At 34.3% G+C, this 13,542-nt stretch overlaps 1 protein-coding gene across 1 annotated transcript in view; it reads left to right on the top strand.

The window, feature by feature from the left end:
* The window catches only part of OTOGL (otogelin like), a 181,164-nt gene that overhangs the window by 12,056 nt on the left and 155,566 nt on the right, over positions 1 to 13,542 (top strand). Inside the window, exons 6-8 of the mRNA XM_017870369.1 lie at positions 463 to 617; positions 7,702 to 7,823; positions 11,316 to 11,521. Of these exons, the coding sequence (XP_017725858.1) occupies positions 463 to 617; positions 7,702 to 7,823; positions 11,316 to 11,521 (483 nt within the window). The remainder of the gene's footprint in view (positions 1 to 462; positions 618 to 7,701; positions 7,824 to 11,315; positions 11,522 to 13,542) is intronic.

The following is a 13,542-nucleotide window of genomic DNA, read 5'->3' as shown; positions in this document are numbered from 1 at the left end:
AATATGATTTTTTTTGTCAATGGTTATTTTTCTCTGTGGATACCATTAAAAAGCCATTTTTGAAAGACTAGAATACTCTGATGCTGCATATGCTAATCTTTAGGACACTCAGTGGTGACATTTCTCTCTTTTCTGAGCCATCTTACTTGCTATATTACTATCACCTTTTACTGTATTATTTTCCATACTCCTTTTTTTTCTTCTAGAATCTTTTTTTGGGAACAAAAATTAAGGAACTTTCTAACATAAATCTTCTTCACAACTACTTGGAAACCCTGTTTTATCAACTACTTTGATAGTTTTGAGAACAATTGGTAATTTTATGTTAGTTATTTCTTCCTGTGATATAGACCAAGGAAGGAAATTTGAATGAAAATTAGAATCATTTACGGTGGCTGACTGAACACTGCTAGAAACATGTAATTTATTTTGTCTACAAAATATTATCCTGTTTCTTTTCAGTCCCAAACATGGGCAACGGCAGAGATGGGATTTGTAAAACCTGGGGACAGTATCATTTTGAAACATTTGATGGCATCTACTATTACTTCCCAGGAAACTGTTCTTACATTTTTGCAAAGGACTGTGGTGATTTGGAGCCTCGGTACACTGTATGGGTAGGTGATTGTAGGACATAATTAACTTAAAAATATTATCTCTGGAAAAGTATGTATTTGAAAAGTACTTGGCAAGTGATACAAAATATATACTAATCATAGAATGAATACTTATTTTGAAGAGGGTTTGCGTTCAGGTACCAACCATATTAGTCACGCTTCCTTCCTTCCTGATACTTCCAGTTAGATATGTCCAGCTGGTTTAATTTTTTGAAATGACACACTCAGTATGAATCAGAGACTAATATTTATAAAATGGAGTATATGAGTTACATAAGCACAGGCTATAGGATGGGAAGATGGACAACTAATTGCTAGGTAGTTTGATACTATATGACTGAGCTCAGAGAATTAATTCTTAGTTGCAGAATTCTTGACTCAAATGAATTCTTAGGAGACCTCTCAAAAATATAAGCTGTAGAGCGGTTCTAGTTGAATAAGGATATCAGGGACCTCTTTCCTTGGCTACCATCTTCTGAATTTCTAGGTATTTCAATCATTACCAGGAAACTGCTATTTTGTTCCATTTAAAAGCTACAGCTCTCCATAGCCAAAATATGTTTTAATCTCTGCTATGCTTTCCCTTTTTACTTGTGTTGGGGCTGCCTACATTCTCCTCCTCTCTGAGGTGATACAAATATTAAAAGTAGTCCCTGAAGCTTGTTTTTTTTTCCATAGGTTTTTGGGGGAACAGGTGGTGTTTGGTTACATGAATAAGTTCTTTAGTGGTGATTTCTGAGATTTTGGTGCACCCATCACCTGAGCAGTGTACATTGTACCCAATGTGTAGTCTTTTATCCCTCACCACCCCCACCACCCCCCAGCCTTTCCCCTTGGTCCCCAAAGTCCATTGTATAATTCTTATCCTTTTGCAGTCTCATAGCTTAGTTCCCACTTATGAGTGAGAACATGTGGTGTTTGATTTTCCATTCCTGAGTTAGTTAACTTAAAGTAATGCTTTCCAATTCCATGCAGGTCGATTCAAATGCCATTATTTTGTTCCTTTTTATGGATGAGTAGTATTCCATGGGGTGTGTGTGTGTGTGTGTATATATGTGTGTGTGTGCATGTGTGTGTATATGCATGTTATATATATGGTATATATGTGTATATATATGGTATATATGTATATATCTAATATTTTCTTTATTCATTCATTGATTGATGAGCATTTGGGCTGGTTCCATATTTTTGCAGTTGTGAACTGTGCTGCTATAAACATGCATGTGCAAGTACCTTTTTTGTATAATGACTTCTTTTCTTCTGGGGAGATACCCAGGAGTAGGATTGCTGGATCAAATGGTAGAGCTACTTTTAGTTCTTTAAGGAATCTCTACACTCTTTTTCATAGTAGTTGTACTAGTTTACATTCCCAACAACAGTGTAAAAGTGTTCCCTTTTCACCATATCCACACCAACATCTATTATTTTTTGATTTTTAAATTATGGTCATTCTTGCAGGAGTAAAGTGGTATCGCATTGTGGTTTTGATTTGTTTTTCTCTGATAAATAGTGATGTTGATCATTTTTTCATGTTTGTTGTCCATTTGTATACCTTCTTTTGAGAATTGTTTATTCATGTCCTTAACTCACTTTTTGATGGAATTGTTTGTTTTTTTCTTGCTAATTTAAGTTCCTTGTAGATTCTGTATGTTAGTCCATTGTTGGACGTATAGATTGCAAAGATTTTCTTCCACTCTCTGACTTGTCTGTTTACTCTGTTGATTATTTCTTTTGCTGCATAAAAGCTTTTTAGTTTAATTAAGTCTTGTCTGTTTATATTTGTTTCTGTTGTGTTTGCTTTTGGGTTCTTGGTCATGAATGCTTTGCCAAATCCAATGTCTAGAAAGCTTTTCCAATGTTATAATCTAGAATTTTTACGGTTTCACATCTAGATTTAAGTATTTGATCCATCCATCTTGAGTTGATTTTTGTATAAGGTGAGAGATAAGGATCCATTTCATTCTTCCACATGTGGCTAGCCAATTATCCCAGCAACATTTGTTGAATAGAGTGTCCTGTCCCCACTTTATGTTTTTGTTTGCTTTGTCAAAAATCAGTTGGCCCTAAGCATCTGGCTTTATTTCTGGGTTCTCTATTGGTCTATATGACTGTTTTAATACCAGTACCATGCTGTTTTGGTGACTATGGCTTATACTATAGTTTGAAGTCAGGTAATGTAATGCCTCGAGCTTTGTTCTTTTTGCTTAGTCTTGCTTTGGCTATGTGGGCTCTTTTTCGGTTCCATATGAATTTTAGGATTGTTTTTTCTAGTTCTGTGAAGAATGATGGTGATATTTTGATGGGAATTGCATTGAATTTGTAGATTGCTTTTGGCAGTATGGTCATTTTCACGATGTTGATTCTACCCATCGATGAGCACAGGATGTGTTTCTATTTGTTTGTGTTTCTATGATTTCTTTCCGCAGTGTTTTGTAGTTTTCCTTGTAGAGGTCTTTCACCTCCTTGGTTAAGTGTATTCCTAAGTATTTTAATGTTTTTTGCAGCTATTGTAAAAGGGGTTGAGTTCTTAATTTGATTCTCATCTTGGCCACTGTCGGTGTATAGTAGGGCTACTGATTTGTACAGATTAATTTTGTATCCTGAAACTTTTAGACCCTGAAACTTTTTAAGGCTACAAATCTTTGTGACCCAGAACAGAAGCACAACTCGGTGACTACAGTCAATAATATCTTAATTGTACATTTTAAAATAACTTTATAAGTGTAATTGGATCGTTTGTAACACAAAGAATAAATGCTTGAGGGGATGCATACGTCCTTCTCCATGATGTGATTATGTAACATTGCATGCCTATATCAACACATCTCCTGTACCCCACAGATATATGTATATGCACCTACGATGTAACCACAAAAATCAAAAATAAAAAACTAAACAAAATAACAAATGTATTTAAAGTAAAAAAAAAAAAAAAGAAATGAGATTTATTGAAAGTTAACTTATGGGGCATAAGAATAAAAATTTAGAGGTCTCTTTAGATAGGGAAGTTGGTGAAAAAGACCTGTGCTTACAGGTCTCCTGTTCTCGGTTCTCTTGTTTACTACTCCCCAACCCCTCACTTGTTTTATTGCTTGAACACCCTTTGACCATCTCTTTAAAATGTTCTTGTTCAGTGTCTCACTCTTTTGAGGACTGAGGTATCAATGAGATAACCTGTTCTTTGTTAGTAACACACAATGCTGGACTGTGCTTCTGGAGTTAGTAGATATCGTTTCTACGTGGCCTGGTTTTGAAGAGTAAAATTTGCTTTCAAATAAATACATCAATTTACTTGAAATGTCATCTTTCCCCTTGATTATAAAAGCAGTTCACTTCTTTTGTAGAAAATTTGGAAAATTCAGAGAAGTCTGAAAAATGTTAGAATTATCACTTAAGAGTTACCATTGGTTAACAGCTTCATCTATTTCCTTCTCAACATTTTTCTCTGAATTTTATACATATTTATAAAATTTAAACTATAGTTTTCTGCCCTACACTTTCAATTAACATTATGTCTTCAACTTCCTTCAATGTCAAATATTCTTGATACATCCAAATACAGTTAGCTGTATTTTTTCCAACTTCTGTAATAATTAAATCTGCTTCAAATAATTTAATGATGTCCTATATTGGAAATTTAGATTTTTTTAAAATTATAATTTCAAAGGATATATTGATAAACATTATGATACAGATATCCTTATCTATACCCCCTATTATTTTTTCCATCTTTAAATTCTATTTTATTTTTATGAAAATAATATATGTGTATGGTGAAAGATTTCATCCCGGAATATACAGCAAAAGAATAGCCTCTGCCTTCCTTCATCTTCTACTCTAGCAGAAGTCTGGCTCTCAAGAGGCAATTACTTCAACTAATTTAGCTGTTTCTTCTAGTTTTTATCTTACACATCAAAATATGCCATTATCTCTTTATTTTTCAAAGTTAGGCCTTATTCCTTCACTTCCTATTATGGAAAATGAGAAATTATCTTAGTTATACCACCCTTCCTGCTCCTAACACACACACACACACACACACACACACACACACACACACACTTCCCTTCTCTCCTCCTAACAGAGTTATGTCACCATTTTTGGTTAAATAATTTATCTTTTTTATATTATTGTCACTATGTAAATATTGTTTAGAGCTGATCACAATAGGTTATGATGATTTTATGTCTCTACTTGTATATTTTCGAGAGCAAAAAGTTATCCCATTTTTTCTTTGCTGCATTCTCTTTACTCCAGTCACTAATATTTTTCCTAACTCTCTCCCTCTATAAAACTCTTCAATATGGTCAGATGCATTAGGCAAGCTATCAGCTTCTCTTTTCCCTCATGAGACAACCCTTCCTCAGTTTTTCCTTCTCATCTTTTAATTCAGACTAGTTGCTTTTGAAGTCTACTGTACACCTATCACTTGGGATTTCTTTTCATCATCCTACTGGAGAATTTTATTCTTCTCTCTCCTCAGTTTTCCTCTTTCTTGGTTCCCACCAATGTCTAGTGGTCCTTTAACTTTGTTCATACTAGAGAGATAGGTTCTGAAAAGCTTATTGGATGCTCTGAATATGTGGCCAGTGTTTGTAGTGGTGATTAAGGAAGGACCCATTTCCTCTTTGTTTACTCACTCATTTTAATTGACTAAGTTGGTTCCTGGAAAGGGAAGATACTTTCCTGGAAAGTATGCATGGGAAGAGAAGTTTTGAAGCCTTGATTTTAATTTAAAAATCACTTTCAGAATTTTAAATTTCAATTCACTCTGATTTCTGATCATTTTGCATATAACCTTACCCAACCTCCAGAAATTTTTACCTCTTTTAATTCCCAGAGTTCTGACATTTTTTAAAATTGGGAATTTTTTTTCCCCTTTTTTTTTTTTTTTTTTTTTTTGTGCTGGGCACTTGATGGGATTTTATATTGGAGCTCATATATTGGAGCTGTGGGGTGGAGTGATCCCTTAATTTTATCATTGATTCTTGCCTATTTTCCACCTTTTCCTTTTCTGTTCTACATTTTGGGATATTTCTGTCCAATTCTGAGATGTTTATTTTCCCACCTTTCTACTTCAGTTATACATTTCTCCTTTTATATTGTCAGTATTCAATTTTTTGTTTTATTCTTTGAATTTTGTTTTAGCAACATTTTATTCTCAGTTCAAGGATGGCATATATCATTTTCTCTCAGTAGATGTCAACCATGTATTTTAAAGTTTTGGATTTTCTAAATTGTTTTTTATTTCTTTGATTCCCTTTCTTTTGTTTATTTGATGTCTTTCATGTCACAGACTTTCATCAAATGACTAATGATTCACGAATATTTGTTCACATTTGAGAATAAGGCTCTAAAAGTGAATTGGAAACTCTGGATATATGCATGGGGGCTTGTTGAACTAGTGTGAGAGTGAGCAAGGATCTTCTTATTTCATTAGATAAGCCCCCAAATATTAGTAACTATATGTCTTTTTCCCATTTTGTTTCCCGAAAGAAGAATCCTCCAATATCTAGTCTGGGGTCATGTGGCTGGATTCCTGGATCCTGAGAACATTTTAGGCCTACTCTTACCTCAGGCTTTAGTACTTGCTATTTCCTTTGCCTAGAATGGTATTCCAGATATCCCATATGGCTTGCTCTCTCTCATACTCCATCTTTACTAGAATTTAATCTTTTCAGCAAGGCCTTCCTTGGCCACTCACTCCGAAATTGACCTCAGACCTTGACACATACACACCGTATCCCCTTTCCCTGCTTAATATTTCTCCTTAATGTCATCTACCATAGTATGTATTTTAGTTTCACATAGCTATATTTTCTGTTAGCTGTTTTCCTCTAATAGAATACAAGTTTCCTGAGGGCATGTAGTTTGTCTGCTTTGTTGACTGATCTATCCCCAGAACCTAGAACAGTGCCTGGTACATAATAAATGATCAGTACAATTTGCTGATTAAGCATAAAACTAATATGTATTAAATTACTACAATATTAAAACTATATTATTGAGGCTGGGTGCGGTGACTGACACCTGTAATCCCAGCACTTTGGGAGAGGCCGAGGTGGGTAGATCACTTGAGGTCAGGGGTTTGAGACCAGCCTGGCTGGCTAACATAGTGAAACCCCATCTCTACCAAAAAAATATAAAAATTAGCCGGTTTGGTGGTACACGCCTATAGCCCCAGCTACTCAGGAGGCTGAGGCATGAGAATCACTTGAAACCAGGAGGCAGAGGTTGCAGGGAGCTGAGATCACACCACTGTACTCCAGCCTGGGTGACAGAGAGAGACTCTCAAACAAACAAACAAACAAACAAACCCCAAAACCAAACCAAACAAAAACCCCCTATACTATTGATAATTTTTAAAATCACTTTTAGTCTTAGAAAGTTCTTTTCCACCTCTATAGTTGTAATCTCTGTTTTCTTTCAATTATGTCATGATTTAGACATTTATACTTTACTTTTTGGACCTTTTGAAATTAATTTTGGTATAGGGTGAAAGAATCTAAGCTTCCTCTTCTCTTTTCTTCCTTGCATTCTTTTTTTTTTTAAACTAATTTTCCCGTTAATATTTTGAAAATAATCTCTCTCTCCCCTAACGTGTCTGGCAATACATAAAATAAAATCAATTTTATTTTAGTGAGTTCATGGTCACTTTTCAACCTTTAAATATTGCTTTGTGTAGCGCTCCATTCGAAGCTCTGTTTTATGATTCTCTAACTGGTAAAAAATACGGACATAAAAATGACAAACGTGCTTCTTTGTGGTGCTCTACAGTTTTACTATCAGAACTAATTTCTCCCAAAGCATACCATGTACCTTGAGAATATTAACAGCCAACATGTGAAGATTCAAATCGTTCTAAAAATATGCTGATTAATTTGTATTTTAGGAAGTTAATTTTGTTGCCCAATTTCTGAGGTAAATATTTCTTTTCTCTCAGAAATCCCAAATGTAGTTATAACTTTGTAAAGTGTCATGGGACTACTGAAGCTATATGATTGTAAACATACATTGTGGTTTTAGTAACTCAAATTTGTTATTTGTTCCTATGCTTTCTTTTTGTTTTTCTCCCTTTAAGGTTCATAACAGCCCTAAATGTCTTGGTTCGGTGTATTCTTGTTATCGGTCAATCAGCTTGTTCTTTTCAAACCAAGAGGAAATTCGAATTTATGGTCATGAAATAAAAAAGAATGGAATCAGGTAGGATGTGGGAAACAGTGAAATGTCAATAACACCACAAATTAATAGAATTTCCAAACATCGCATGCTGGAAGTGAACTGTGGAGAGTAGGAAGAGAGAATTTCTTCAACAATGCTCTTAAAGGTATAACATACAGACATCAAAACTTCAGAAGGCTCTGAGGCCAACTAGATAGTCAGGAGTACAGTAAGTTTACCCTTCCTAATGCTGTGTGCAGAATATAAATATAATATGTTTACATGGGTGGAGATGGAGTCTTGTTTTTTTTTTTTTTTTTTTTTTTTTTTTTCTGAGAGATTCAAGAGATTATCTTAAGAGTTCAACTCTTGATTCTTTTTGCCCTCTTTCTTAAATATTTTCTTCTTTCTTTAAAGCAGAAACTTAAAAATCTATTTTATTTGGAAAGGATTCTGAAAGTTCTTTCTAAGTTTGTGTGAATGGGGTTTGGGTGTCACCTGAGATTTTCCACGGAAGTTCTGACAGACTGAGAGCCAACAACTGCCTGGCCTCGAATAGACCAGAGAGAAGCCCACTTCCCGTTTCCTATCTGCCAAGAATATGACATGAGAATTTGGGGGCAGGGATGTTTCCATATTTGGCAAAAGGTTTTTTTTATGTTTTAACCTAGAAATACTGTGGCATGCTCTACCTTCCAATCTAAATAATTATAGAGAGACTCAATTTTTAATATTTCCTGGCTGGATTATGCCAGAACAAGTAAATTGTAGGCTGGAACAATTCTATTCATCATTCAGAATTCACTAACAAGTGTTTGAGCCATAGGAATACTTTCCAGCACAATGACTTTATCAACCCGTGTTGCTTTTTCTGGGTTTAGATTCCTCAAAAGGCAGCAGGTGGTAGCAGAAAGGGCAGTGGAGAGAGCACCAGGGGAGCCTTGAAACAGCCAGACAACCCAGAGCAGCTTCTCCCCCTGTCTGAGGCTTATTTTCTTGGTCAGCTGGGTTCTGTACTTCTCATTTTCTCATAAAAGAAAGTTTAGGCATTTGAGTAAGAAGATAATACAGTTATACATGTATTTCCTAGAGCTGAATTTAAATAGCCATTTAGTATTCTCTATATGGAATCTTGGGTAATACAATGGACATTTAAAAATTTGTTATGTTTTGTAAAACAGACTTGCCATTCAGACTGATTTTCAAGAATATTCTTTATTAAAGCAGGGACATAATTAATTTTAACTCAGAGAAAGCATTTCTATGAGGATTTCAGAGTGTGTGATGGAAAAAGGGTGGTCTTTTTATTATTCAGCAATATTGCTTACACAAATGCTGTTCCTGGATTGGGGCCTAACTCACAGCAAATGCTACAGAAGTATTTGCCATAATAAAATCAAACGTGTGGCTCTGTGCATGAAGCTTTACTTCTCTGGATTTCAGTTATCTCACCTGTGAAATAAGGAGTTTCAGTACAAATGAATCCCTGAATACTTTTCAGCATTCAGTTCTGCATTCATTTAGGTTTACATTTTAATATTTCCTGCCTAGGTTGCATGTTTTTCTTTGACCTATTGGATATTGTCTAGTTTAAACGATTATCTCCTGTCTCCACTAGCATCCTTCTACGTTATAAACTTCAGGATAATCACAGTTATCCACCTTTATTTTCAAAAATGGAATATTTAACTAAATTTACTGTTAAAGAGACCAAATGACCAAGTGACAAATGACCAAACAAAGAAGTATGCATAATAGTACAACTATACTTCCATAATAAGATTAGCATTCCATTACTTGGAAATATATTTATAAACATGATTCACTTCTTTTAAGTATAGTTTTTATAAACTTACAAACTTAAAAGAAGTGGTATTTCTTTAATGTTATTTCATATTGACTTTTACTATGAATTCCTCATATTTATAATTTTTAATAAGAACGTATTATGGCAGTAGTTAGAGTCTCTTTTATCTATTCTCCAATTTAAACTTTTAGTTATTTTTCTATTTTTGTAAATAATTTTCTGTAAATAAGTATCTGTAAAAAAATTTTTTTGTGCAAATGGCTACAGATATTTTGAATTGTTTCTTCGGGGATTATCCCTTTGTTAATTAGTATGCTCAATTTTGTAGTTTTTGGTCCATTAAGCCATGCTCTTCCTGGAAAGGAACTCACTAATTTGCAATTTTTGAGAGAAACATATGAATATACCTATTAACTACCCATATTATTCACATTATGGTATATAATTTTATTTGACATGGCTACCTTTTAAAAAATATTTTATTTTATTTTTGAAATGGAGTCTCATTTCATTGCCCAGGCTGGAGTGCAGTGATGTGATTTCAGCTTACCACAACCTCTGCCTCCCGGGTTCAAACAATTCTCCTGCTTCAGCCTCCCAAGTACCTGGGACTATAGGCACGTGCCACCATGCCCAGCTAATTTTTTTTTTTTTTAAAGTAGAGACTCGGTTTCACTATGTTGGCCAGGCTGGTCTTGAACTCCTGACCTCGTGATCCACCCACTTTGGCCTCCCAAAGTGCTGGGATTACAGGCATGAGCCACTGAAACCAGCTGACATGACCATCTTAATAGAAATGAGTTTTTTCCAATTTCTTCAATTATTAGTACTTATTCTTTTTGGCAGTACTGATGGATGAAAGGATAATTGTGTTCTTTCAAAAGTATTCTAGGTGCTTTCAAAATATTCAATTGTTTAGTTCTCTTCAGTTACCTTGTGTTACCCACTTCCTTTATATGTGCATATGCTTGTGAAAAATGGAAAAATTAGACATTGTATCAGGAGCTTAAATATTTTATGTGACCCTTGTTTAAACAGGCCAAAAGATATCCAATTTAAAAATGTTGAGTATCATCTCTATGCAATACTGCATGATAAAGTATATTATATCCCTAATATTGTACTTTGCAGTATTAAAAATGTAAGTTATAATTCATCATCCTTTGATATTTTTTAGAAAACAATGACTCATGTCGAGGTGTCATTTTAAAGATAGAAACTTGTATTTCCTTATAGCCATGTTTAAAATAAAATTAAACAAAATCAGAACTCAAGCATCATGTTCATATATTTTGACGATTGTTTGTCCTTACTTCAAAATTGTTGAGCAGCATTTTTAGATCACTTTAAATCTCTGGATAAAAAATAATAAATACACTTAAGCTCTAAGTATTCTAAATAGGCAAGGTTATTTTCCAGATTTAACAAATCGCCAGTATTTAGCAGCTGTGTTTTTGGTTGGTTCAAAGAAGCATCTAATTGTAAGTACAAAATCTAAATCAATATAAGAAAGCAGTATCATTTTTGTTGTATTTTTTTTCAATACTGAAGTTTTCAAAATGTTGAGATTTTTCCAGAGGATGGTTGCTTTGGAGCTCTTGCTGAACAGTTTATTCAATAATTTCAAGTAATCATTTTATTTTAATTATATCTCAGTCGCTTAAAAGTATGTCATCTGTAATTGAGACTTTATCATCATTCTTAGATAGTTTTGTTCTGTTTTCAAGTTTAACATTGCCTCAGACAATTGGACAGGTTTTCATCGAGAAACTAGCTGACTACGTTCTTGTGAAAACAACCTTTGGCTTTTCATTGGCTTGGGATGGGATATCTGGGATCTACCTCAAACTGTCTGAGGACCATAAGGGGAAATCATGTGGCCTATGTGGAAACTACAATGACATTCAATCTGATGATTTCATAATTCTGCAAGGTAAGTGAAGCAGAATAAATGCGTGGGTGCCTTCTAAAGCCTTCTTCTTCCCCTGATCAAGTTGTTTGTACCCAGAAGACTTGTCATAGATTGGGGAAAATTTGTGGTTGTCACTTGCCTGCTTTAGTGCTTTTAAGCAAAGGTTGGATAGGAAGATATTTTGGTGTAATTCTTGACAACCATGAACTAGTTTATCTTTGCTAAATTAGCATGAAGCACTTACTCACATAACACGTTTTAATAGAGCATTTGCTTTCTGTCAGAAGGTTGGGATACCTCTGTATCTGCTGCTTTAGGAACCTTTCTGCTGCATTGAACAAAACCTTTCATATCTTCAAGTTTATATTCTAGTGATTCAAACCCATTTGGGTCAAATATGTCTATGTTAGGACAAAAATTATTTTTGTATCCCTTCTTGAAAGGAATAAATTGAATAATTGACAAATAATAGTTTTGCAAAAATAATCAAATGTGAACAGGAAAGTTGAATAGTAACTTGGAAAGGTTTTATGTACCTACTAGATCATCTATTAAATCTAAGTTATGAAACTAAAAGTAAGTAATAAGAAATAGGTTCTGTATCAATTCAGACACTAGTGTGCAATGGCAATAGAATAAGAGAATCACACACAATAATCATGACTTAGGTCCAAACAAAGAAGTGCAATAAAAAAAGAATACTGTTCTTAGTACTGGTGAACTTGGCTTTGAATCTCATTTCAACTTTTATAAGCTCTGTAATTTGAGGAAACTCATTTAATCACTTTTATGCTCAGTTTCTTCAGCTGTAAAATGGGGCTATAATACTTTGGAACTCACAGAGTCATCAGTAATAATAATAATATATCTCAATAATATTTATAACAATAGTTAGTTTGAGCACATAGCTATATTATTCCCAACACTCAGAACATCCTATAAGGTGAGTAGCCTTTTCTTTCCTCTCATTTCCTCTCCTTTCTTTTCTTTTCTTCTCTTCAAGATGAGGTCTTGCTATTTCTTTTCATTAAGATGCGGTCTTGCTGTTTTGCCCAGGCTGGTCTTGAACTCCTGGGCTCAAGTCATCCGCTGGTCTCAGCCTTTCAAGTAGCTGGAACCACAGGTGCACCATTGCATCCAGCCAGTATTATTTTCTTAATTTTATGATGAGAACACAAGGCGATGTGTCCAATGTAACATAGCTTGTAACTGGTACTGTCAGGGTTGGATTACAGACCTGACAGGCTCCCAATCCTATGCTTAGATAAGTTCTTGAGTAATTGCCACTGTAGCTGTAAAGTGCTATATAATACTTTTGTTTTATATTATAAAATGAATACAGATGATTTGCCCCTATGTTATGTTTTAAAGGATGGTGAAAGGACTACATAGAGTGTGGGCTCTGGAGTCAGACTGCATGATTCAAATTCAGCTTTATCACTTATTAAACTTTATAAGTTTAATGAAATAGTAAGAGCATATACTTCATGAGGGTCGCAAGGATTAAATGAGACAATTGGTGTAAAATACTTAGTACAGTACCTGGCACATAGATAATACTCAATACATTTAATTTAATTTATAGTCATCTCCAAGTATTTCTTCATAAGCCTATAATGGGGCTGAAATAAAAACGTTTGAAAATGTCTCTACATTGCTTTGAGAGGCCTTTATTAAAATGCAAATGTTTTGCTCAAGATAATACATCATCAGGATTAGTTTACTAGTAGCTAGAGTGGAGAGCAGGGCTCCAAAAAGTCAATTTCCTCATATGTAAAATAGAGATAATGATAATGACTCTGGGAGCTTCCCAGCCAGTAAATATTGAACGAGAAAATGTAAATGAAAGTGTTTAAAAGTCTCTGAGTACAATAAAAATGTACAGTACTGGGATCATCTTGAAATGGTGTTTTGCACCCAGTTGGCATTTGCAATGAGAGGGGTCACAAATTTAGAATCTTGAGACTGTGTTAGGAAGTAGGGTTTTGGATGCAGGCAGAATGAGTCAGATGGTAATTGCTGATTTCTTTTCTTGTGTATCA

The sequence above is a fragment of the Rhinopithecus bieti genome, unplaced genomic scaffold (assembly GCF_001698545.2).
Source record: "Rhinopithecus bieti isolate Rb0 unplaced genomic scaffold, ASM169854v2 scaffold_5153, whole genome shotgun sequence".
NCBI classification, from domain to species: domain Eukaryota; kingdom Metazoa; phylum Chordata; class Mammalia; order Primates; family Cercopithecidae; genus Rhinopithecus; species Rhinopithecus bieti.
This window is presented reverse-complemented; position numbering and strand designations above follow the sequence as displayed.